The sequence below is a fragment of the Paroedura picta genome, chromosome 15 (genome assembly GCF_049243985.1).
Source record: "Paroedura picta isolate Pp20150507F chromosome 15, Ppicta_v3.0, whole genome shotgun sequence".
In the NCBI taxonomy this organism is placed as follows: domain Eukaryota; kingdom Metazoa; phylum Chordata; class Lepidosauria; order Squamata; family Gekkonidae; genus Paroedura; species Paroedura picta.
The window spans coordinates 26,556,086-26,582,424 of record NC_135383.1 but is presented as its reverse complement, the minus strand read 5'-3'; the positions used below and the strand labels follow the sequence as shown (position 1 = coordinate 26,582,424).

Sequence of the window (26,339 nt, the reverse complement as noted above, 5' to 3'; positions counted from 1 at the left end):
TTTTATGCTGGAATAAATGTTGTTAATCTTTAAGGTGCTGCTGGACATTAAACAAAATGCGGGCACTGACCCCTGGCGGGGTATATGGAAGAAGCCCATCATGCAGCTCCTGGTATTGCCCGTTGGGGGCAGTGCTGAGATGGGGCAGGGCTTTCATTGTTTAGTCCTTCCTAGATGATAAGGAATGTTGTGTGCACTGGGTTGGCACCCAGACCGAACATGGAAGGGGCCTTGGAGGAATGACCAGCCACTGAGGAGGACCATGTTAGATCTTTCCTCTTGTTTAGAAGCTTGCTGCTTGGATGGGATGGGGTTAAGTAATGTTCTAGCAGCCTTAATTTAGGGTTCATAGAACTATAGAGTTGAAAGGGGTCTTTTGGGCCATCTAGTCCCACCCCCTGTTCAGTGCAGGAGCAGCCCAAGGATCAGCTCCAGGAGAAGGATCTGTCCAGCCGCTGTCCTCCCACCAGTGAGGGGGAGCTCCCCACCTCCTTAGGCAGCCCATTCCACATCTGAACTAGACTCATAGAATCCTAGAGTGGGAAGGTCTCAAGAAGGCCATCTAGTCCCACCCCCTGCTCAAGGCAGGATAAGTATCTGTCCAGCCATTGCTTGAAGACTGCCATTTTTGTCCACATCCTGTTTGAAATGAAAGGGATTGCCAACTCAGGTCCTTCTGAGTTCCCAGCATGCTAATCAATTCTGTTACATTCTAGAAACTAGTAAGAGCATCAGATATGAAGCTATCAGTTAATCAGCAGATTATGAGTGGGTGGGCAGGAAGGGATGTGCCGGTGTTTGTCTCTTGTGGCCCTCCTTGCATACCCAGGGAATTGCTGATTGCCCCTGTGGGATGGGAGGTGAATTTCCCCCAGGCCAGGCTGGATTCTGGAGAGTTTTGGTGAAGGGTTCACTTGGGGTCACTGTGGGTAGGTGAGTGTCCTGCATAGTGCAGGGGGCTAGACTGGATGACCCTGGAGGTACCTTCCAATTATGATTCTATGAGACAAAAATCCAGCAAAATAATTTTTAAAAAACATAACTCTACATCCTTTCCTGAGTCTTCTGAGGGTTGGGCAAACTGCTAAGCAGCCGCAAGGGCTGTCTGGAGCTCCCAAGCTACTTGTTGGAGTCCCCACCTCTGACGCGAGGCTCATCTCACATGACGTCTTTGCTTCTCAGGTGCAAGCTGAAGTGCCGGGGTCCCCCATCTTCGTGATGCGCCTTGCCAAACAGTCTCGCCACCTGGAGGTTCAGATCCTTGCAGACCAATATGGCAACGCCATCTCCCTCTTTGGCCGTGACTGTTCAGTGCAGCGCCGACACCAGAAGATCATCGAGGAGGCTCCAGCATCCATCGCCACTTCCGTGGTCTTTGAACACATGGAACAGGTAGGTGGGAGCTGGGCAATTCGCTTTTTTTGACATTGCAAGATAGATCAGTGCATCTCATGGCAGTTTGCTGTCATCTGTATACAACAGCCAGGAATAGTTCATGGGTGAGTGGTGTCACTGCTGAAGTCTGAAAGAGAACCTTGTTTGACACTTTTGCAGAGCAGCTATCGATAGGTAGATAGGTAATTATCAGAAGAGCCCTGCTGGGCCTGACCAGGGGGGGTCCGTCCAGTCCAGCCTCCTGTCTCACACAGTGGCCAGCCAGCTCCTCTGGAGGGACAGCAACAGGGCATAGGGATGGCCTCTCCCTTAAAACAGGAGAATTCCCGGAGGGACTAAAAGAGGCAGTGGTTCGCCCACTACTTAAAAAATCTTCTCTGGACCCACGACAGCCATCCAACTATCGCCCCGTCTCGCACTTAACATTTCTGGGGAAATTGCTTGAAAAAGTGGTCATGGACCAATTGTCAGCATACTTGGAAGAAGCTTCGGTCCTACACCCATCCCAGTCTGGTTTCTGGCCTGGCCATGGGGTAGAGACAGCACTAGTCGCCCTGACGGACGACCTCCATCGCCAGCTGGACCGGGGCGGGTCGGCGCTGCTTATATTATTAGATCTCTCAGCAGCGTTCGACACAGTAGATCATGAACTTTTAGCTCACCACCTCGTCGATGCCAGGATCAGAGGGACTGCCCTTCAGTGGCTGATCTCCTTTCTCCGGAATCGCGGACAGAGGGTGGCATTAGGAGAGAGCTCATCAAGCCGCCACCAACTGGCTTGCGGAATCCCCCAAGGGGCAGTTCTCTATCCAACTGGTGTGGAGATTTGGGCTCAGTTGCCACCAATATGCCTATGACACCCAGCTCTTTCTCCTGACGGATGGCCACCCTGACTCTCCCCCAGAAGCATTAGCCAGCTGCCTGGAAGCGGTGACGGGGTGGCTCAAGCAGAGTCGTCTGAAGCTCAACCCTTCAAAGACGGAGGTGCTGTGGCTGGGCAGGAAAGGCCCAAGCGAGGAAGCGCGCCTACCCAATCTGGATAGAGTGCAGCTAAAAGTGGCCCACTCCGCCAGGAACCTGGGAGTGATACTTGATGCCTCCCTCTCAATGGAGGCTCAGATCACGACGGTAGCTCGGCTGGCATTTTACCACCTTCGCCAAGCCAAACTACTAGTGCCCTACTTGGCCCTGGAACACTTGGCCACAGTTATCCATGCAGCAGTCACCTCTGGACTTCTGCAACTCACTCTACGCCTGCGTGCCCTTATCCTTGATCCAGAAACTGCAACTGGTCCTGAACGAGGCTGCCAGGGTCCTCACAGCAACACCTCGGAGGTCCCACATCCAGCCCATCCTCCAGCAGCTGCGCTGGCTCCAGGTTGAATTCTGGATCAGGCTTAAGGTTTTGGTTATCACCTTTAAGGCCATACGTGGTCTGGGCCCAGTATACCTGAGAGAATGCCTCTCCATCTACACTCCTCAAAGAGCCTTGAGCTCTGCTTCTTCCAACCTCCTGGTGGTCCCTGGCCCCAAGGAAGCCTGCTTGACTTTAACCAGGGCCAGAGCTTTCTCCATTCTGGCCCCCACTTGGTGGAACGAGCTCCCGGAGGAGATCAAGGCCCTGACAGAACCTAAACAGTTCCGCAGGGCCTGCAAAAGGGAGCTCCTCCGCCAGGCATTTGGTTGAGGTCGACCCAAACCATCGCTTCCAATTGGCCCCCCCAAGCTCCCCCCCTCCTACTAAGACTGACACCAATCTGCCTAACTCACTGGGTTCCAGGAAGAGTTGAACTGAGGCTCTTGCAATTCCATTTTCTAATGTTATTGTTATGATCATGCTATTACTGTTATTACTGTTATCACCTATTGCCATAAGTTATCTGTATCTTTTCTTGTTCCCTGTAAACCGCCCTGAGACTTCAGATAGGGCGGTATATAAATGAATAAAAAAATAGAGGCCAAGGCCTTCATAAGAACATCAGAAGAGCCCTCCTGGGTCAGACCAGGGAGGGTCCATCCAGTCCAGCCTCCTGTATTCACACAATGGCCAACCTGTTGCATTGGAGGTCCAATAATAGTCAGATTGGTAAATAAAGGGGACCCTCCCCATTCAGAGGTAGCAATTGCCTGAATTCCAGGGCTAGGAGGCATCTTCAGGAGAAGGCCTTGACCTCTTGCCCTGTTGTTGGGCCTCTGGAGTACCTGATTGGCCCCTGCATGAACCAGTGCACTCGACCGGACGAGACACGGGTCTGATCCAGCAGGACTCTCCTGGCATATATATTCAGAGGCTTATAAGTCTATGGACAGCTCTCTCTAGGGCAGTGGCCCCCAACCTTTTTATCACCGGGGACCGGTCAACGCTTGACATTTTTACTGAGGCCCGGGGGGGGGGTTGTCTTTTGCCAAGGGATGTTGCCGCTGCTGCCTGAGCCCCTGCTCCACTTGCTTTTCCGCCTGCGCCCCTGACTTCCCCCCTGACTACAGGGAGGCGCTGACAGCAGCAGCTGTGCAGTGCCACGCCGAGGGGAAGCCCTAGCCATGGCAGCCACTGGAGAGCACCAAAGGTGAGCCGGCGGCAGAGTGGCAGGGCAGCCCAGAGGCAGCAGCCAGGAAGGAGGACGAGGAGGAGCCGTGGCCCGGTACTGACTGATCCACGGACTGGTCCCGGTCCCCGGACCAGGGGTTGGGTATCACTGCTCTAGGGCATCTCACTATATTAATTACTCAGAAATTCCTTAGGTTGTGGGAGTTGCTTCCCTGCCTGTGGAGATCATTCGTGTATTTCAGCAACTTCTGTCTGAGGCAGTTGGCGTGGCCTCGGTGCAGTGGCGTGGATTTAGATAATTTGTTTCCCCAGGATGAGGCAAGAGGCTGGTAGATCTGATGCTTTGAAGGGAGGCTAGCCAGATTTATAGGGGAGGAAAGTTTCGTCATAGGCCATTGGCTGCATTTCCGAATGGAGGGTTTCTTTGACTTGTGCCATGAAATAACACCTGCTGTGGGGCAACAGTGTGTTTTGGGCACTATTGTTGTCATCCTGCCCTGCTCGAGACCTTCCTGGAAAGCTTTTGTGGGAAATGGGGTGAGCCCCTTGGTCTGACCCATCAGGGTTCCCCTTTGTTCTTCACTGTCACTGTAAAAGTTGACTGGATGGTCCTGTTCTGTGCCTTCAGTGTGCCGTGAAACTTGCCAAGATGGTGGGCTACGTAAGTGCCGGGACGGTGGAATACCTGTACAGCCAGGATGGCAGCTTCTACTTCCTGGAACTGAACCCCCGGCTGCAAGTGGAGCACCCGTGCACCGAGATGGTGGCTGACGTCAACTTGCCCGCGGCTCAGCTCCAGGTGAGTCAGGAGCCTCTGCAGAACGAGAGGCAGAGGGGAAACAGGCTGGACGGAAATAACCGGTTCTCCTAAATCTTGCCTCAGTATGCAGGAGGCCAGGAAGTGCTTCATGGGGGGGGGGAGGGGAGGGGGGTAGTTAATCCTTTGGCTGGAGCAAAAGAATCACACGTCACATCTACTCCTGGGTTAGATCGATCTGCGATAAAGGCAGGGAAATTGAGAAACTGTTCCCTTGCAAACTTGAAAGTTAGTCTGTGTGATTTATGGGCCACTGTCCAATTCTTTTGCAACTGGGGTGTGCCTAGATCCACATAAGTGGGGAGTTCTGGACAGCTTTTTAATTTATTTTTAAAGCAGTTGGTTTCATTTTGATGGAGAGATGAATGGTAGAAGTTGGTGATGCTGTATGTTTATAAACATACAGGTGGAAACCTAATTTATAGCTCCTCACAAATTATATCCCACTGTTTGTCTAAGGAGTTCAGGCAGCTTTCAGGCAGGATTACCTGCAAGTATATAAGGACATCACAGTACCAGCTGCTTTATTTTCAGCCCCTTCCCTAATTATCCCTGGCATATCCCTCTGCAGCAGGGGTAGTCAAACTGCGGCCCTCCAGATGTCCATGGACTACAATTCCCAGGAGCCCCTGCCAGCCCCTGGGAATATTAGTCCGTGGACATCTGGAGGGCCGCAGTTTGCCTACCATAGAATCATAGAATCATAGAATCATAGAGTTGGAAGGGGCCATAGAGGCCATCTAGTCCAACCCCCTGCTCAACGTAGGATCAGCCCTAAGCATCCTAAAGCATCCTAAACCCCTGCTCTGCAGCCTATAAAGCTGACACTTCCTTTGAGCTACCCTCCATGACTCCAAGGCCTCCTCCCCCTGCAAGTCCAGACCCTGTTGTTGTTGTTGTTGTTATGTGCGAAGTCGTGTCCGACCCATCGCGACCCCATGGACAATGATCCTCCAGGCCTTCCTGTCCTCTCCCATTCCCCGGAGTCCATTTAAGTTTGCACCAGCTGCTTCAGTGACTCCATCCAGCCACCTCATTCTCTGTCATCCCCTTCTTCTTTTGCCCTCGATCGCTCCCAGCATTAGGCTCTTCTCCAGGGAGTCCTTCCTTCTCATGAGGTGGCCAATGTATTTGAGTTTCATCTTCAGGATCTGGCCTTCTAAGGAGCAGGCAGGGTTGATCTTGCAAGAGTCTTCTCCAGCACCAGAATTCAAAAGCCTCAATTCTTTGACGCTCGGCCTTCCTTATGGTCCAACTTTCGCAGCCATACATTGCAACTGGGAATACCATAGCCTTGACTAAACGCACTTTTGTTGGCAGGGTGATGTCTCTGCTTTTTAGGATGCTGTCTAGATTTGCCATAGCTTTCCTCCCCAGGAGCAAGCGTCTTTTAATTTCTTTGCTGCAGTCCCCATCTGCAGTGATCTTGGAGCCCAGGAAAATAAAATCTGTCACTATCTCCATTTCTTCCCCTTCTATTTGCCAGGAATTGAGAGGGCCGGATGCCATGATCTTTGTTTGTTGTTGTAGATATCCACAATTAGGAATTGTTTGCAACTAACTGGAAATACAGAAGTTATTAAGGCAGAAAGACCTCCAGATCTTTTGTTGCCCTTGTTGAAAACCCTTCTCTCCTCTATTTTTCCCTTCAAGATGCCCCAATAAGAGCCTCTCCCCCTTGTGCAGGCGGCCGTTAAGCTTAAGCAAGTCCTGAACGGGGCAGCCCAGGCTAGACTCATCAGGTCACAGAAGCTTAAGCAGGGTCAGTCCTGGACAGTATCTGAACGAGAGGCCACCATGGCAGTTGTTTATTGCGTGGCAGAAGTTGTATAGCCAGGAGACTGGAGGACTGTTTGGCAGCCAGGCAAGGAACATTCGCAGGTGCTCTTGCTATCGCCTGCCGCCTCGTCAGGACCCTTCGTGTTCCCTGGAGGAACTCCATCCGAACTTTTGGAGGCCTCCCACCCAAGTACTATCAAGGCATTATTGAGGGCTGCGGTGCAGAGGGAGACAATGGCAAACCACTTCGTAACATCTCCTGCCTCGCAAACTCTGTGGGGCTGCCAGAAGTCAGCGACTTGGTGGCAACCCCCCCCCCCCCCAATCCATCTTAATTAAGAGTGAACTCTGCCTTTTGACTCAGAGGCCGTATTAGTGTATAGATGCAGGCAGCCTTCCTCTGTGGTCCATTGGGCCCGAGTCATCCTGGGGGTCCAAGAACTTCCAGTTCCAAGAACTTCCGGCGGTGCGCCAGCTGGCTGCTGCATGCAGGCACAGAACTGTGTGTGGCTGCCGGCTAGTGTGCTCCCGCTGCTGCCCCTCCCCTGCTCTCCGCGGCGCAGGCCTCCTACACGCTGCATCGGACTTCAGGGATCGCTCAGGTGACCGAAGTGCACAACTCGCCTTCCAGCTGGCCCCTGAACAAAGCCCAGAAAGCTGCCAGGAGCCCTAGACGTGCTGTGCCCCTTCAGGTGCCGTCAGGAAGTCCGCGCCAACCTTCATTATGCTAATGTGCGAAAGGTGTATTTATTTCCCTCCTGTAGATTGCCATGGGGATTCCTCTGCACAGGATCAAGGATATCCGGATGATGTACGGAGTCTCTCCCTGGGGAGACACCCCCATTGACTTTGAGAACTCTGCCCATGTGCCTTGTCCTCGGGGTCACGTGATTGCTGCCCGCATAACCAGCGAGAATCCTGACGAGGTAAGTCACCCTCTTGCCTTTTTTCTTTCGTCCTTTTAAGAATCAAACAAAACTCTCTGCTGAAACCAACGATGGGGATCTTTTCACAAGCAGCCTGAAAATCCTCTTAAATATTTGCCTGTAAATCTGCAGTGAAATTGTCCGTTTGTTAATGTCTGATAAGATGCTATCAAGGGTGGCCAAACCTCCCCTCCCACCTAGTAGAGGAGGAGTCGGAGGAAGGCGCTGTAGCCGGGGAAACGTCCATCTCTGTGGTAACATCTGGAGAATGGAAGACCAGCAGTACCCGGCAGATCGGTCCCATTTGTACACCAGCAGTAGGGAAAGCACAGCTGTTGTGTCTGTTCTCAGGAAGGCAATCTATGTTGCTCAGTTGGTTTTCCAGGAGGGAAGGTCTTCACACATTAAGGCAGGTTTTCTCAACCAGGGTTTCATGAAATCCTGGGGTTTCTTGACAGCCCTGGAAGGGTCTCCAGAATGGGTGGAATTTTATATATTTTTAAAATTTGTTAAGCATTTTTCGTAATATGACCAGATATGGTCATGTTGACCCCCTCCCAAAATGGCCAGTGATGGGCCTGGAGGGGGGGAGGGGTCCCAGGTGGGCATGTCCACAGCTCTGCTTCCCAGCCACGTTCTGCACGATCACGCTGCTTCTGCAATTTCTCAAAGCCTGAAAAATGTTTGAGGGGTTTCTCAATGGTAAAAAAAGTTGAGCTTGAGGGTTAAGGATTTCCGTAGGCTCCAGTAACAGTTAGGAGACCCTACAGAGTGGAGGACTGGGATCCACGGCTTCACCATCATCTCTAGCAGATGACACGTCTTTCTGCTTCTTCTTCATTGCCATGGAAAGGGGAAAAACCTGTGTCTCAGTAACTAAGTTTAATAGAAAGGCATCAGTGGGTGGCCTGTAGTAAGAGTCAAAATATGAGAAGAAGAGGGATGTTGCTGTAGGAATAAATCTCACAGGTCCCTTTTCTCAGCTAAGCACATATATTTGTACCATTTCTTGTGGGGACTGTTTTTCAAAGTGGTGATTAAATATGAAAATCTAGCCCTACCTTTAGACTGTGTAGGTTTACACAACATTACCTCTTGCTGTACAGGGATTCAAACCCAGCTCTGGAACAGTCCAGGAACTGAACTTCCGCAGTAATAAGAACGTCTGGGGCTATTTCAGTGTGGCTGCTGCTGGCGGACTTCATGAATTTGCTGACTCTCAGTTTGGTCACTGTTTCTCGTGGGGAGAAAACCGGGAGGAAGCCATTTCGTAAGTTGAGGGGTGGGGCGGGGGGGTGATTTATATGAACTAGGGGAAAGTGACCTGGATTTGGGGAGGGATTTTGCCATGTCTGCTTTAATCTACTGTGATCCAGGCCCGTGGTTGCCACCGGATTGCAAAAATCATGTGACTCACTAGGGTGTTGGTGATAAATATCAGGGATCGTGTAGTATTAGATTTGGAAGTGGGAGGACTTCTGGGTCAAAGGGCACGGAAGCGCTCGCTGGGAGATGGAGAAAGTCATAGTGACCTAGTTTCAGTTGCGGGTTCTGGAGGGCTAAAACGTAGAAGAAGAAGAAGAGTTGGTTCTTATATGCCGCTTTTCCCTACTTGAAGGAGGCTCAAAACGGCTTACAGTCGCCTTCCCATTCCTCTCCCCACAACAGACACCCTGTGGGGTGGGTGAGGCTGAGAGAGCCCTGATATCACTGCTCGGTCAGAACAGTTTTATCAGTGCTGTGGCGAGCCCAAGGTCACCCAGCTGGTTGCATGGGGGGGGAGTGCAGAATCGAACCCGGCATGCCAGATTAGAAGTCCGCACTCCTAACCACTACACCAAACTGGCTCTCCTGTTGAACCAGTGTAGAACCAGTGAAACTCAAGACTTCTGCTCCGTTCACATCCTCAGGAATGGATGTGCAACCTGTGTGCAAGCTGTTATGTGTGGCAATTAAGCACATGTTGTGTGGGCTGCAAAGTGGCCATGACTCACTTATACATGGAGCAAAGAAGCCCCTGCGTACACGGCTGTCACGGATGATGAAATTCTCCAGGAGTCCTCCACCTTTTTGAGGCTGTAGGAACACTTGGAATTAGGGTTGGGCACTTCGGTGGCCGCTTTGAGCCCCGAAGCGCCCAACCCTGCTTGGGATTCTGTCCCAGCATGATGGACCAAGCACAAAAAGGCTGCTATAAAAGAGCTGGTGCAGGAGGCAGAGCCAGTCCTAAAATGGCTTCTGCAACAGTTGGTTAAAATCCCTACAAGAAATGGCCCACGCTGCACACTGTGAAGAACCTGATGTTGTGGCGGCAGCTGCTGCCAAAGCAATGTTCATAAAAATGTGCCCCACCAGTCAGAAACCTTCCTGGATGAAAGCTGCATCCGGCCTTGCCCGCTTTCTAAAAACGCTTGGTGGGCACCAGGAAAGATATCAGTGAATGCCACGATGGTGCCCATGGGCACTGCGTTGGGGACCACTGAGCTCCACACTTGGCTTGAACTCGGCTCCTGGCAAGGCCAGCAGCAAGAGATTTAGGCTCATCTGCCGCCTTCTCCGGTGCTTTCCCTGACAGGGTCCAAGCTGAGCAGCTTCCTTGGCTCTGCCGGTGCACATGGGTGGGGTTCAGCTTGGGTTTCCCCCCTGAATGCAGAGCGAAGGACATGGACCCCTAGTTGCATCCCTTTGGCCACTCTTTGGGGCTCTTGAGTAGCAGAAGCCTGGTTGTGCTGTGGCAAGTCGAATTTCTGGTTTGGAAGGTCTATTATAGCCGTGATTTACTGGACTAGGCAACTGTCAGTGCTACAGTATTTCATCCACAGGGTAGGGTGGAGTAATTCATGGGTCTGAAGACATGTAGAGAATTTTTCAGTGTCCTCCAGATTTCCTGTCAGTAAGGTTGCCAACCTCCAGATGGGACGGAGATCTTCTGGAATAGCACTTGATCTCCACATGACAAGGATCAGTTTCCTTGGAGAAAAATGGCTACTTTGGAGGGTGGACTCTGTGGCATTTTACCCTCCCTAAATTTTACTGTCTCCAGGCTCCTCAGGGGTGTCCCAAACCAGGACTGGCCCTTCATTTCCTTCAGTTTCTTCCTAAACCCTTTTCCTCTCTTCTTCCCCCAGAAATATGGTAGTGGCTCTCAAAGAGCTGTCTATACGTGGAGATTTCCGGACCACAGTGGAGTACCTGATTAAGCTACTAGAAACGGAGAGCTTTCAACATAACAGCATAGATACCGGCTGGTTGGACCGGCTTATTGCAGAGAAAGTACAGGTGAGGTTGGATTCCTTTATTAGATTTAATTTTTTTTGTAATTAAAATATTTTATTGTGCTATCAAACAAAATATCCATACTCATTACTAATCCATCAATCCATTAATCTAACATTCAATCACAAATAAATACAAATATATATTCAAGACTCTTCTCCTAATCCTAACAAATGTAACAGTAAAGCCTAAATCTGTGACATCACTATAAAAACCTGTTGTTGCTATGTTCAATTTTACCAATCTTCATGAACTCTGGATAGTTTTTTTGGCAGATAATTCCAAAACAATGTCCATTGCTTTGCATATTTTCCAAGATCGGGATCTTTGTAGATGGCAGGCAATTTGGCCACTCCAGCATAGTCCACCAGTCTTGTTAACCGCTCTTCAGTCAAGGGAATGTCAGGGCTCTTCCATTTAGAAGCAAGAACAATTCTGCTGCAGAAGTCGCCTACGTAAATAAAACGCTATGATCTTTATGGACCCTGCCCTCCATAAGGTTCAATAGAAATAATACTGGTTTTTTTTCCAAAATTAAATTTTAACATTAAAAAAAACTTCCCTAAGTATATTCTCCCAACGCTGTCTTGCCTTCTTACATTCCCACCACATGTGAAAAAGTCACCCCTCTCCTGTTTACATTTCCAACAGTTGTCGCATATTTTTTATTCCATTTTGCTAACTTAACTGGAGCAAGATATTAGATTAAATTTTCCTTGAGGGGGTGAGGCAAGGGTTCCTACTGCCCCCCCGTTGCTCATCTGCTGTATAAATAACATAGAAAGTTACCTGCACAAAGCTGAACACCACCTGCCAAACCTAGCCGATTGTCACCTTTCTGTCATCCTCTATGCTGATGGAGATGGGGAAGAAATGGAGATAGTGACAGATTTTATTTTCCTGGGCTCCAAGATCACTGCAGATGGTGACTGCAGCAAAGAAATTAAACGACGCTTGCTCCTGGGGAGGAAACTATGGCAAATCTAGACAGCATCCTAAAAAGCAGAGACATCACCCTGCCAACAAAAGTGCATCTAGTCAAGGCTATGGTCTTCCCAGTTGCAATGTATGGCTGCGAAAGCTGGACCATAAGGAAGGCCGAACGTCAAAGAATTGAGGTTTTTGAACTCTGGTGCTGGAGAAGACTCTTGCGAGTCCCTTGGACTGCAAGGCGAACAAACCGGTCAGTTCTAGAGGAGATCAACCCTGACTGCTCTTTAGAAGGCCAGATCCTGAAGATGAAACTCAAATACTTTGGCCACCTCATGAGAAGGAAGGGCTCCCTGGAGAAGAGCCTAATGCTGTGTGATGGTCCCCTCCAGGATCGACGTATGTCACTCGCTCCCTGCTCTTTTCCCTGACCCGAAAATTGCAGCTGGTACAGATTGCAGCTGCTAAGGTCCTCACTGGCACACCTTGGAGAACCAGCTTGATGTAGTACTTAGGAGCACCAACTTCTAATCTAGCAAGCCAGGTTTGATTCCCCACTCCTCCACATGCAGCCAGCTGGGTGCCCTTGGGCTCGCCACACACTGAGAAAGCTGTTCTGACCGAGCAGGAACATCAGGGCTCTCTCAGCCTCACCCACCTCACAGGGTGCCTGTTGTGGGGAGAGGAAAGGGAGGGGGATTGGAAGCCGCTTTGAGACTCCTTCAGGTAGAGAAAAGCAGCATGTAAGAACCAACTCTTCTTCTTCATTAATCTCAGGGCTCTCTCAGCCTCCCTTCCCTCAGAGGGGGTATCTGTTGTGGGGAGAGGAAAAGGAAGTATGACTGTAAGCCGCTTTGAGCCTCTTTCGGGTAGAGAAAAGCAGCATATTAAAAACCAACTCTTTCTTTCTTCGTTTTCTTCTTGGAGGATCCGTCTCCAGCTGGTGCTAAGGCATACTGGATCAAGTTCTGGGTCCTGGTATTAACTTTCAAGGCCATCCACGGTCTGGGCCCCATGTACTTGAGAGATCTACTTTTGCCCCCCCCCCTCCCCGCAGGGCCTTTCCTTTCCTCCATTTAGCCAGGACCTCAGACTACCCCACCATTAAACCCTGAGGCAGCAGGGATGGGGGTTGTTGACTGTGTGTGTGGGGGTGGGGGTGGGGGGGTGAAGTTAGCATTGCTGTCTTGGTGGGTAAAGGTTTTATACTGGGAATTATTTATTATTTTATCATTGTTGTGGAGTTTTTATCATAACCTGCCGCAAGCTAGCATTGATGGGAGCGGTAGATAAGAAATCAAATAAGCAGCCAAAAAAATAATGTCCCTCAGAAAACACCCAAAACCCAGGAATTGGAAGCTTAACGGCCACAGGCTTGAACAGGTCCAAAAGCAAGCTGAAGTCCCTGGGGTAACGTTCCAAGCTTCAGCTGCCCGGACAACCCGCTGTGCCTATACTGCAGGGCCAGGAGGAGAATCACCTTATGACGCAACTAAATTCCTCAGTAGTAGGGGAGGCCACTGTGTTCCAGCAGCACGGAAGCTATTTCAGGCCACATCTATGGCACAACTGCTATAGGGAACTCATCTCGGGCCTCCTGCAGCCGGCCTTACTCCACTGGAGCGAGTCCAGTTGAGATTCCTGAGAGCTGTACTCCAAACACTCAGATGTGTCTCGAATGCCATGATGCGACTTGAAACCAAAATGTTTAAGAGTTGAGGCAGGGGTCAGTCTCATGTCCCTATATCTGTGGCCCAAAATGAATCTCAGAGCCAGAAGGCTTCTTCCTCTCATCCTCCATGACCACTTCCAATCTAGTTGGCGTAAAACCACTGAGACCAGACTTGCAGGCCTGGGCTTTCCCCCAAATGATCTATTCGGACTGGGTGAAGATCAGGCAAAGTGAGCTTTCAGGCAAAAAATACGAGATGCTGAAAGATAAATGGACTTAGCCAACGGTCCAGCCGTTCTCTCATCCCCATTCACAAGATACATATTAAAACCAGCTGCCCACCTCTTCTCAGTTGACCTCAAACAATACCAGAGAGCGCTCACATGAGCAAGATGTCTGGCCACGCCCACAGCCCTTCTGGGGGGCAGAGAGAAAAGAAGGCCAGTCCCGGAGAGATGGTATCCCTGCCCACTAACGGAGGTGGAATTGATGGGACACGCCTTGGATCCCACTGGGGCTCTGCGCTTCGGCTCAGTTCGGCCGCCTCGGTGGTCACTGAAGCCCGAAGCGCCGCGTAGGAGGCCAGCATAGAGGCGGGATGACAGTGTGCACCACTGCCGCCATCTCTCCTCCTCTCCATGTTGTGGCGCTGGCTGCCTCCAGCTGCGGTGATTGCCAAGGCGGCCGAACTGAGCCGAAGCGCACACCCCTCGATCCTACAGCTCGTAACAAGCTAATCCGCCCCCTTTTGGAAGGGAGGTGACACCAAACAGAAGCAGGTTGGACAGAAGAGCTTCTCATGGGCGACCAGCCTCAGGCCTCTCTAAAGACAACGATGCATTTAAGTACAGTAAACAAATAAGCAAAGCAGCAGCAACAACTTATACCCTCAATAAAACTCTAAGCCCATCCCAGCAGACCCCCTGCCCCTCACCTCAAGGAAGGCGTCCAAAGATATATAAGATGTCTAAAATGTCTAGGGAGGGACCCCAGGATCTTCCCTGCCTTGACCTCAATCAAATTCTTGGTGGAAGAGCTCCATCTTGCAGGCCCTGTGGAACTGTGTCAGCTCCAACAGAGCCCTCAGCTCTTCTGGGAGCTCATTCCACCAGGTGGGGGTCAGGACCAAAAAGGCCCTGGCATTGGTTGAGGCCAGGCGCCCTTCATACAGGCCAGGGATCACCAGCTTGTTAGGTACCGCAGAGTGAAGTGCACATTTTAGGGACAAAGTGCACATTAAAATGGGGATCTGTGATCAGACCCCCCAATACTTAGTCTTTAAAAACTGCCTCCGGTGGAAGGGGCCGTGGTGTCCTGAAGTTCTCGTACTGCAGGGGCCCCAGGAAAAACTACTCAAGTCAGCTAGAACAGCAGACTCCTGAGGACACCAGTTTACCTGTCATCAGAGCCATCTTGGTGTCATGGTTAAGAGCAGCAGCCTCAAATCTGGAGAAGCGGGTTGGATTCCCTGCTCCTCTTCCACATGGTGGGTGACCTTGGGCCAGTCCCAGCCCCCCCCAGTTTCCTCCTCAGGAGGCTAGTGCTGGCAGCCCTGTCTCCTGCCTGCTCCTGAGTGCCCTTTGTCCTTTCCTCTGCTGTGCAGCTGTGCCTCTGCTGGACCCATGCTCCCCCCTTCTCCCTCCAGACCGCAGGTGCGATGGGATTCTCCAGGATTTTGCACGGAGGGAGGTTTTGACCTGCCTGAGAGCCTCTCCTTGGAGAATCCAGGGATGGAACTTGGATCCTTGCGTGTTACAAAGAGGAGCTTTGTGTCTTGTAAACGTGCGGCCATTCTCAGGTAGTTTTAAAAGGTGAAATAGTAATGAGCTGGGATTTCTTTCTTTCTTTCCAGGCAGAGAGACCAGATACTATGCTAGGAGTAGTGTGTGGAGCTCTTCATGTGGCCGATGTCAGCTTTCGGAATAGCGTCTCCAATTTCCTGCACTCCCTGGAGAGGTGATTTTTTTTTAAACCTTCTGATTTGTCACAAAAATATTTGGCCTGTGCCATTTTGCACTGTATAGCTTTGCAAGTGGCTCACTGCGGTGCCAAAGATCCGAAAGAGCCTCTGGCCGTTGAAGGTGGCCGTGGAAAGGGCCAGTAAGTCACAGCTGACTAATGGTGGCTCCATGGGGCTTTCAAGGCCAGAGACAAATAGATGTGTTGCCCTCCTCTGCATTGTGACCTGGGCTTCTTTGGTGGTCTCCCATCCAAGTACTAATCACAGCTGATGATCGGGCTGATGTGGGCCCTCCAGGTCAGGGGACCTAGATATCTGTAGACCTTATGGGGTTGCTGCTTCAGTCAACTACAATGCGCTCTGCATAGGGCTGCCCTTCAAGACAGTTGGTGCAGAATGTTACCTGGAGTGGATCGTGAGGACCAGATCGCTCTATTCTTGTTCCACCTGCAGAGCCTTCCAGTTTGCTTCTTGGCTCAATTCAAGGTTGCTGGTGTTGCCCTCCCAAGTCCGGTATGGCTTGGGGCCAGCATACCCTAAGGACTGCCTTCTCCCATACCCCAGCCGTCTCTGGAGTGTACCCCAGCCGTCTCTGGAGGCCCTGGTGCTGGTACCCTAGGCTGTTTCACAAATACTTAGAGGAACCATGGATAAGGGTTATTGTAAATGCTTTTTTTTAATGTTGAAAAGTTTTGATGTTAGCTGCTTTGGGGATCTTAGCTGAATGGATAGGTGGAATAGAAATGCTTTAAATAGATAAGAGAAATTATGTGTAGTCAAGATTTAAAACAGCTTTTTTATTAAGATTCAGTGATGATTATGATCGCACAGCACCTTTCTCTCGGAATGGATGCCTTAAACATGAAAAACAGATATTACTGAATAAAGTAGATTTGCCTTTTGGTCCTACCTTTATAATTAGCAGAGTTCTTATAGTCTTGGTTTTGCCTCTTTCTCTGCTTTGTCTTAGAACCTGCATGCTTTCTCTCCCCTTCCTCCCACTCCCATGATTCTTTGGTGGTTAAATTCTGATTTTCTGCCACCTTTCAGAGGCCAAGTCCTGCCTGCTCATACACTGCTGAACACGGTGGATGTAGAACTGATCTATGAAGGGAAGAAGTACGTTTTAAAGGTATTGTCAGACTTAGTTTCTTCATTTCTGCACTGCACTCTCAGTCAAATCCGATGGTAAGTTACGATAAGTCAAAACGCAGTCAAACCAGCAAAACAAATAAGCTTTTATCATCCACACTAAACCCAAGACACTCATGGGCCCACCTACAGGCCTTGGTAAAACAGGAAGGTCTCTTCCTACTGTGCCAGGGCCAGGGTGCTGTAGTGGTTAAAGTGTTGGACTAGGATCTGAGAACCTAGATTCATATTCCCATTCTGCTGCAGAAGCTTGCTGGGTGACTCACTCAAGTGTGCCCACCCTCACAGAGTTGTTGTGAGGATCGAACACGGGAGTGGAGGTCCCCATTGGGGAGAAAAGCGGGACATAAATAAATTAAAAATACTGTGGAGATTTTGCAGGGAGAGTTTGGGTGTCACAACTGAAAAGACAGTGCTTGCTGTCATCTCAGATCTGACTGCAGTGAATGGAAGAACCTGGAGCAAGGCTCTGTCAGAAGACCTCAGTGTGTGTGTGATGCTGTTCCCAGCCTTTTATGGTTCTAGTGTCAAATGAAAAGCAGTCGCTAACACCGTGCGTGGGACAGTGACAAATTTCTGTTTTGTGGCTGCAAAAGACTCCAGCATTACAAAGGAACAGAAAGAAATAGATGACAACATACTCTGCTTATAAAGGATTCTCAATGCATATGGATTGATTTGTCTACTATAGAATACCAACAAATACAGACTAAAAGCATATTCATGCAGGAGCAATACATTATTGATAAAATATTAAGATATATAGAATTTCTATTTATAGATCTAAATGGAACACGGGGTAGGTCGCTGTGGTTGGTGTTTTCATTTATGGTTTTTGCTTCCACAAATAGCTGTCTCAGATAAGTAAATTAATTGCTGTTCCACAGAATTTGGAGAAACCTGATTTCTTCTTGGTTGGTGATGCAAATAACACCCCTAAGCAGAGGATATATTATCTTAGAGCGAGGTGCCTCATAAGGAGGACATCTAAGGAAGGCATGCTCGAGTGACTCCGGTTCCTCCATGGGCAGAGCCTCTCAGCTCTTGCGATGTTCTTAAAGCACCCCTCTATCACTGCGGGGGGGAGGACATCACCCCTTGCCAGCATGAAGGCCCTCCTTTGGCTTTGATTTGTGACCAGGAGAAATAATCTGCTGGGGCCTGAATATATCTGGAGCTGGAAGGAGCAAGGAAATTTGGGGAGCTCAGAAGGTTTCTCAATGCAGTCGCTGGGAGGAGCTCATGGGAATTGAAGTCCATGGACATCTGGAGGACCACAGGTTGACTACCCCTGGATTAACTGTGATATAATCCAGGAGAGCTGGAGGAGTCAGGTGTGTGTTATCTACGTAGCTTGGAAAACCATCTTCACCCTGTTTTCCCTTGTGCTTGAAGGTGACCCGGCAGTCCCCCAACTCCTACGTGGTCATTATGAATGGCTCCTGCGTAGAGGTCGATGTTCACCGGCTGAGTGATGGAGGGCTTCTTTTATCATACGACGGTAGCAGCTACACCACCTACATGAAGGAGGAAGTAGACAGGTAGCTCCGTCTTTCTTTTGCTTGTGGTCACTGGTAATAAACAGAGCTGCACTTTAACCTACAATTTAGAAACTCTCTTTTTCTAATCTGTTCACGTTCCTTTGGAGGTATGACCCACGTCTTTTCACCCCCCCCCCCTTAGAGTGTAGAAGCTTGGCACCTTCCTCTCCCCTCTTCTTCATGGTGTGATCAGGAATCGCTAGGAGCTTTCTAGAATTTAAAACAAAGGTATCTCCCAGCCCCGGAGGCACCAGGGATTGAACCTGAGACCTTGACCTCAGCAGTCTTCAAAGTGGGGCAGCCAGAGTGGTGTATTGGATAGAATGGGGAGGGGCTGTGCCATAGTGGTAGATAAGTGGTAGAGTCTCTGCTTGGCATATAGAAGATCCAAAGTTGTTCCCAGAGCAGAGTTGTTTTCTGTTGCCCCAGAGGGTTGGGCCAGAACAAATGGGTTGAAATTAATTCAAAATTCAATTCCCAGGGAGTTGCTGATCGCCACTGTGGGATGGGAGGTAAATTTCCTCCAGACCAGGCTGGATTCTGGAGAGTTTTGGTGGCGGGAGGATCATTTGGGCATGAAATTGGGGTCACTGTGGGTGGGCAGGTAGTTGGGAGTTCCTGCATAGTGCAGGGGGTTGGACTAGAGACCATGGAGATCCCTTCCAACTCTATAATTCTATCCCAAATTAAATCCCTGCCATTTGTAGTTTTATGAATCTGGCAGTGTGAAAGACCCTTCTGCTGACTGCAACTCCTTGTCTCCATGCCTTTTATTTGTGGTGGCTTCCCCTGCCTTGAGTGAGGTTTCTCCAACCAGCTACCTCAACTGTTTCTCCTTCTAGGTACCGCATCACCATTGGCAACAAGACCTGCGTGTTTGAGAAGGAAAACGACCCGTCCATTTTGCGTTCGCCTTCAGCAGGGAAGCTCATCCAATACGTTGTGGAAGACGGGGGACATGTGTTTTCGGGCCAGTGCTTTGCTGAGATTGAGGTATCAGCTTATTGTTACATGATGACAAGGACGACCCACACTAGCAAGAGTTACTTGGGAATCGGTGGAATATTCTCTTCAGGGCTGCAGTGCTTAAAATGCTACTCAACTGACAGCACTTTACAGATACATCATGATAGAAGTATTCTCTTCTTTCTCACAAGGAGGAATGTCTGTTTTAAGATCACAATAGAATCAGAGTCCAGTAGCACCTTTAAGACCAACAAAGATTTATTCAGGGCGTGAGCTTTCGAGTGCAAGCACTCTTTGTCAGACTAAAAACTAAGTGCTTGCACTCGAAAGCTCCTGCCTTGAATAAATCTTTGTTGGTCTTAAAGGTGCTCCTGGACTCTGATTCTATTGTGCTACTTCAGACCAACACGGCTACCCATTTGAATCTGTTTTAAGATCATGAATCTGGTGCGCCATCTCAGAACCATGTGCAGACTTTCTTCAGAATAGTTTTGCAAACGTAATCTGTACATTAAAGCTCAGATAACTGAGCCTACTTTAAGTGAATGACGGCCGTATTGGGAGCTGAAAGACTGAGCAGCAGTCTGGGGGATCACTGCGTTCAGCCCTGTCATGGATGCTTTGGGCTTTGGGCAATCCTCTCTTCTTTCCCCAAACCTTGTATGGGGATGATACAGGCTTAGCCTACTGAGCTGTAGGGAGGGGTGCGGTATATCAAAAGCTTTGAGTCATGTCTGACCCTTGGGGTGACGCCCTCCAGCGTTTTCATGGCAGACTCAATATGGGGTGGTTTGCCAGTGCCTTCCCCAGTCATCACCATCCCCAGTCATCACCATCAAAAGCTTTTATAAGGTACAAATACCAAGTAGGTGTGGCTTGTGACTTTCTCATGTAGAGATGCAGCTATGGCCTAGCTTTATTGGGGTTCCTGTATGGAGCTGAACTGTGGCTCTATTAATCAGACCCCATTTGGTTACAAGCAGCAGCAGCACTTCTAGAGGGTTGTGTCTCTGCAGAATGTATACAGGCCTGGGGACATCCGCTACGAATGGCCTTGCTTTTATTGCTTGCAGGTGATGAAGATGGTGATGACTCTCACCGCAGCGGAATCAGGCTGCATCCATTACGTGAAGCGTCCTGGGGCCGCACTGGATCCTGGCTGTGTGATTGCCAAACTGCAGCTGGATGACCCCAGCCGGGTTCAGCAGGTAAGACACGGCGGGATAAAAAAAAAAGAAAAGGGCTGTTTCTTAACTGGTGAGGAAAGGCGGTCCACTTTATTTAAAAGAGCTGGTTCTTTATACCCTGCTGTCACTACCCGCAGGAGTCCCAGAAAAAACCTTTCCCTTCATCTCCCCATAGCAGACACCCTGTGAGGTAGGTGGGGTTGGGAGAGCTCCAACAGAACCGCTCTGTGAGAACAGCTGTAAGAGAACTGAGACTAACCCAAGGCCACCCAGCTGGCTGCAAGTGGAGGAGAAGTGGGGGATCAAGCCCTTTTCTGCAGAGCCCACCACTCTTCACCACTGCATCATGCTTTCTTTATTTGGATTTATATTCTGCCCTATCTCTGCAGATTCAGGGCAGATCACAGCATAGATAAAATTAGCTAAAGGTAAAGATTTCCCCTGTGCAAGCACCGAGTCATGCCTGACCCTTGCAGTGATGCCCTCTAGCGTTTTCATGGCAGACTCAATACGGGGTGGTTTGCCAGTGCCTTCCGCAGTCATTACCGTTTACCCCCCAGCAGCAAGCTGGGTACTCATTTTACCGACCTCGGGAGGATGGAAGGCTGAGTTGACCTTGAGCCGGCTGCTGGGATCGAACTCCCAGCCTCATGGGCAAAGCTTTCAGACGGCTGCCTTACCACTCTGCACCACAAGAGGCTCTTGATAGATAAAATTACATGCATACAATTTCAGAATACAAAAATAGAAATTTAGAGTAATTTAATTTAAAGTTCAAAAGCATTAACATTATGAATACTAAAATGGCCCTTAACAGCTTTGGCTATTATGAGGGGAAAGGAAAAGGGAGGGGGGTTCATACAATAGCCCTCATGGGTGAGGTTTTGTTTGGTGGCTTCTTTTGGGTTCCCGTGACAGAAAGCCAGCTTGAAACCTTCTGTTACCAGGACACAAAGTGTACAAGCCCCCCGCCCTTGAAAAAAGGATGCTTTCCAGAAACCAGGACGTTGGTGGCCTAGCAGGCCATGCACTTAAGTTGCCACGCCCCAGCCTCCAGTGTCTGAGCTGCTGCCATGGCGTGAGCATCTGGCTGTGCTTGCCGTCTCCACCGTCTCCGAGGCTGTCAGAACAGGAGACGCAGGGGGAAGGGCAGGAAGGAGATCGGCACGATCTGAGCCTTGACCCAGGGGAACAACTGGAACTTGGCCAAATGGACCTATTGCCACCTCCACCAGACCCAACCCCAACCATGCCAACGCCCAGCACAGCCCAGACAGCTTGCCAGAGCACCGGAGGTGGCAAAGAAGGGCAGATTTCTCAGCTCAGGGCACGCTGTCAATCTATATGGGGCCCAGATGAAGACACTTAAACGGGCATTTAGAGGTTGGTCAGCAACAGTACTTAAGGAGGAGTGGGGTCGGGCTCTCCTTGTGGGTGCAACTGCGCGTGAACCCACCTGTTGGTTTGACCGCCAGTTCCTGACCCAGCCCCGCTCCCGTTTGATCCCCCAGCTTTGTCCCCTGCTTCTGGCCCTTGGACAATGGCTCTGGTACATGGACTGGCCTGGCTTATGACTCTGCTTTGGCTCTTTGACAATCCCCTCGGCTCCCCCTTGGGCTTTGGTTGCCTTAGTTAGTGCTGCCTAGAGAAGTCCTTCCGTGGTGGGTGCCAAACCCCATGCTGCAATGAGTAACAGGAGGATGCCGTGTCTAGGTGGAATAGCCCCATTAAGGGGGGGGGGAGAGAAGAATGGAGGGGGGAGACTCAAGGTCTTCCAACCCTAGCCCTGACCAAGTACTTGGTGGAAGAGCTCCATCTTGCAGGCCCTGCAGAGCCCCACCGGGGCCCTCAGCTCTTCTGGGCCCTCATTCCTCCAGGTAGGGGCAAGGGACTGAAGAAAGTTTACCTCAGTGGCCAGAAATAGGATCTCTGAGAAACGGATTTAGCTATGAGGAAAAGGAAGGACTAGAAGGCCAGCCCTGGGGACAAGGAGCTTGAGAGAGAGGAAAGTCCATTAACAAGTACCAAGGCAGGTAATGCTGCAGGTGAGGTGGGCAAGATGTGGCTCCCGAGAGAGGCTGTGGGAAGGAAGTCTACCCACAGCATCTCTCGGTGTTGCAAATCCTGTGTGATCATTTTTGAGCGGATTACCTCTGTCTCTGGTTATTAGTGGTATTCAGAAGTTACCATTGCAAACGCTTTGAAAATACATTCTGTATGTGTGTTTTGTAATTACATCTGAGAATCTTATTCTCTCTGCTAAAGCATATGTTGCACACACGTCTGAAAGCACATCCTTAGAGTAGTTGTGCAGCCCAGCAGAGACTGGATTGGACGAAGAATGGGAGAGAATCCTACAGTGGCTGGCAGGAGAGAGACAAGATCAGGACCAGGCAGCCCAGTCTGAGCCACACCCAGGAGGGCCCTTGGCTTGCAGTCTCTGCTGGAAGGAAATTCATAGGGGAGCAGTAACCATTTGTGCAAGGAAAGGGTGGGAAGAAAGAGAGGGTTTGTGGAGCTGCTTGAGGCATGGCCTCGGGGAAGCCTTTCTCCTGCAGGCCTGGGACAGTGGCTTAGAGAACAGGGTTCCTCTTGCCTTTCAGAAGGCTAGACTTGCCTGCTTCCAAGGGGAGCCTGGAGAGTTCCCACAATTACAGCTGATCTCCAAACAACAGAGATCAGGGAAGGCAGCTGCTTCGGGGGGGGGGGGGGGGAGGTGGATTCTGTAGTATTATACTCTGCTGAGGTCCAACCCCAGACGTCACCCCCCAAATCTCCAGGAATTTACCTGTCTGAAATAGAATCATAGGGTTGGAAGGGACCTACGGGGTCGTCTAGTCCAATCCCCTGCACAATGCAGGAACTCACAACTACCTGCCCACCCACAGTGACCCCAATGTCATGCCCAAGTGATCCCTTCACCAAAACTCTCCAAAATCCAGCCTGGCCTGGAGGAAATTCACCTCCCACACTGGCAATCAGCAGTTCTCTGGGCATGCAAGGAAGGGCCTGCAAGACGGAGGGCCTGCAAGACGGAGCTCTTCCGCCAGGTTTTTGGTTGAGGCCGGGGTCAGCGAATGAGTGCCAACATTCCCCCCCCCAGACTTAGCATCTCCTCCCCACCCTCCCTGCCGCTCTGATAGCAGGGGTGGGAATAATAAGTTCCGCCATGTTGGGATTGTTTTAAAGTCTTTTAATGGGTATTTTAATGGGGATAGGACTCCTGTGACCCGCCACGAGCCTACGGGGAGTGGCGGGATATAAATCCAAATAATAATAATAATAATAATAAGAGACAAACGCTGGCACATCCCTTCCTGCCCACCCACTCACAATCTGCCTCAGTTCTCAAAATCAGCATTTCTGTCAGATGATTATCTGGCTCTGCTTTAAAACTTCCAAAGAAGGAGAACCCACCACCTCCTGAGGAAGCCTGTTCCACTGAGGAACTGCTCTAACTGTCAGGAATTTCTTCCAGATGTTTTAGCCAAAAATTATTTTGAATCAATTTCAATTGGTTCTGGTCTGACCCTCTGGGACAACAGAGACTAGACTAGAAACAGAAACTAGACTAGATGGCCTGTGTGGCCCCTTCCAACTCTATGATTCTATGATTCTAAAACATCTTCTCTATGCCAGCCCTTCAAGTACTAGAGGGAGTTGGCAAGTTGGCAGAAGGTGGAGGTGGCAGGCTTGCCATTCACTACTGGAAGTTTGGCACAGCTGGTCGAAGACTGCCCAGATGTTTCTCACAGGGCAGCAAGGGAAGAGAGCAGGGTTGTGAGTGAATTTTGACAGTCGTCCTCCCCTGCGTGCCTCATGACATAATTGTGTCTTTGATTGGTATTCAAGGCTGAACTCCACACTGGAACGTTGCCAAAGATCCAGAGCACAGCCCTCCGGGGCGAGAAGCTCCACCGTGTCTTCCATTACGTCCTCGACAACCTAGTGAATGTGATGAATGGATACTGCCTACCGGAACCTTTCTTTAACAGCAAGGTATGGCTGGTTACTTCTTCCCCTTTGCCTTGCACAGCATTGTGCTGAAACGTCCTTGTGTCTTTGCAGAGGAGTTTTCCTGTTGGGCAGAGTTTGCCATCTCTCAAGGGTTGGAGTGCGGAGCAAGATTTAGAATTGTGTTGCTTGGCTTGGGGACCTTGTTCTCTCCCTTCTCAAACCTGCTTCACACATGCCAAAGAATTTATCCATTTAAAAGGTTTCTCCTGAATACAAGCTCCCTCCCCCCCTCCCTCCCAGAAATCCGTTCATGCGTTCTGACCCTGGACCTGTTTGTACTGTTATAGCCCTGTTACCTCTGTTATAGTTATTAATGTTAATGTTAATACTATTATTGTTGTAGTTATTTGCATGTTATGGAAAAACTAAGTTCCATGTATTGTTTCTTATGTTCTGTGTAAACCGCCTTAGGGGAATGAATGAATGAATAAATAGATAATAAATGTCTACAACTCCCTTATGCCCTCTTTCCCGCATGGTAATTAACCTTTGCCAAGGTCAGACTGCCCCTAAGGCTCTGTCGTACAGCCTCTCCAGAGGGCCAGGCAGGTAGGAGGCCACTTTTCCCAGAGACTGTTTGGGAAGCACAAGGAACTCCCATGTCTGGATGGGGTGCAATTAACACCGGACTGGAATTTGGGCGTGACCTTTGATGCCTCCCCTTCTACGGAGGCTCAGGTCATAAAAGTGGCCCGAACCAAGTGCAGCTACTAGTGCCCTCCCTGCCCTCAGAACACTTGGCTAGCCAGGCAACGGTCACTTCCAGACTAGACTTCTGTAACTCACTCTACGTGGGCCTGCCCTTGAATTTGATTCTGGAAATTGCAGCTGGTACAAAATGCGGCTGCAAGAACCCATATTCAGCCTTTGCTGCGTCATCTGCACTGGTTGCCAGTCTGTTTCCAGATCAAGTTTAAAGTACTGGTTTTAACCTTTAAGGTTTATACACATCATGGGTCCTATCTATCTGCAGGTCCACTTATCTGTTTATGCCCCCCTCAGGGCTCTTCGCTCTGCGGGTAGGAATCTCCTGGTTGTCCCAGGCTGCTGGGACATCCGCCTGGCCTCGACCTGGACCAGGGCCTTTTCGGCCCTGGCCCCAACCTGGTGGAATGAGCTCCTGGGAGAGCTGAGGGCCCTTTTGGAGTTGTCAGCTTTCCGCAGGGCCTGCAAGACGGAGCTCTTCCACAAGGCATACGGTTGAGGCCAGGGCAGCATCCCGGTGTTATCATCTGAGGATCTCTAACTTGAGGCTAACTAGGATCCTCGCTCCAGTGAGATAGTGAGTGTTATTGACCCACATGCTGAACGGAGGGGAAGGATTGGTATTTTATTGTTTGCCATCTATTGTTATATTTTGTATTATGGGGTATTTTAGGGGATTTTATGGTGTTTTTATCGATTTCTGTAAACCGCTGTGACACATTTTTGAGTGGCGCTATACAGATATATAAGGGAAGGGAAGGGAAGGGAAGAGAAGGGAGGAAGGAAGGAAGGAAGGAAGGAAGGAAGGAAGGAAGGAAGGAAGGAAGGAAGGAAGGAAGGAAGGAAGGAAGGAAGGAAGGAAGGAAGGAAGGAAGGAAGGAAGGAGCTACAAGGGCTGGAGGCCAGACTCTTTATTAATGTGCCCTGGGACAATGAGGAGGCAGAGTCCTGAGGTGGAAGTCTAAGATCGGTCCCATCTTTGACTTTACTTTGCATAAGATAAAGACGTCCCTGCAAATGGAAAACCTGAGCAGCAAGGAGGAAAATGGCAACCCCTTTCTGTAATGTTTTCCTTTTTGGAGGGAGCTGTCAACTATCCTGTAGGTTAAGGGAGCTTGGTCTATTTAGCCTGGAGAGGAGATGGCAGAGAGGGGATCTGATAGCCATCTTCAAGTATTTAAAAGGCTGCCATGTAGAGGATGGAGCAGAATTGTTCTCTCTTACCCCGGAGGGACGGACCAGAACCAATGGGATGAAATTAATTCAAAAGAAATTCCATCTAAACATCCGAAAGAAGTTCCTGGCAGTTAGAGCGGTTTCTCAGTGGAACAGGCTTCTTCGGGAGGTGGTGGGTTCTCCATATTTGGAGATTTTAAAACAGAGGCTGGATACCCATCTGACGGAGAGGCTGATTCTGTGAAGGTTCAAGGGGGTGGCAGTTTAAAATGGATGAGCAATAGATTTGTGA

The 26,339-nt window shown here is 49.9% G+C and overlaps 1 protein-coding gene across 10 annotated transcripts in view; it reads left to right on the top strand.

Annotated features, from left to right (window-relative positions):
- The window catches only part of ACACA (acetyl-CoA carboxylase alpha), a 252,188-nt gene that overhangs the window by 53,347 nt on the left and 172,502 nt on the right, over positions 1-26,339 (top strand). For all 10 annotated transcript variants that reach the window (XM_077312781.1, XM_077312780.1, XM_077312776.1 and 7 more), the window contains 11 exons: positions 1,183-1,392; positions 4,572-4,742; positions 7,304-7,465; positions 8,572-8,735; positions 10,594-10,744; positions 15,196-15,299; positions 16,354-16,435; positions 17,851-17,996; positions 18,839-18,989; positions 20,036-20,170; positions 24,002-24,148. In XM_077312781.1, coding sequence (XP_077168896.1) covers positions 1,183-1,392; positions 4,572-4,742; positions 7,304-7,465; positions 8,572-8,735; positions 10,594-10,744; positions 15,196-15,299; positions 16,354-16,435; positions 17,851-17,996; positions 18,839-18,989; positions 20,036-20,170; positions 24,002-24,148 — 1,623 coding nt within the window. The remainder of the gene's footprint in view (positions 1-1,182; positions 1,393-4,571; positions 4,743-7,303; positions 7,466-8,571; positions 8,736-10,593; positions 10,745-15,195; positions 15,300-16,353; positions 16,436-17,850; positions 17,997-18,838; positions 18,990-20,035; positions 20,171-24,001; positions 24,149-26,339) is intronic.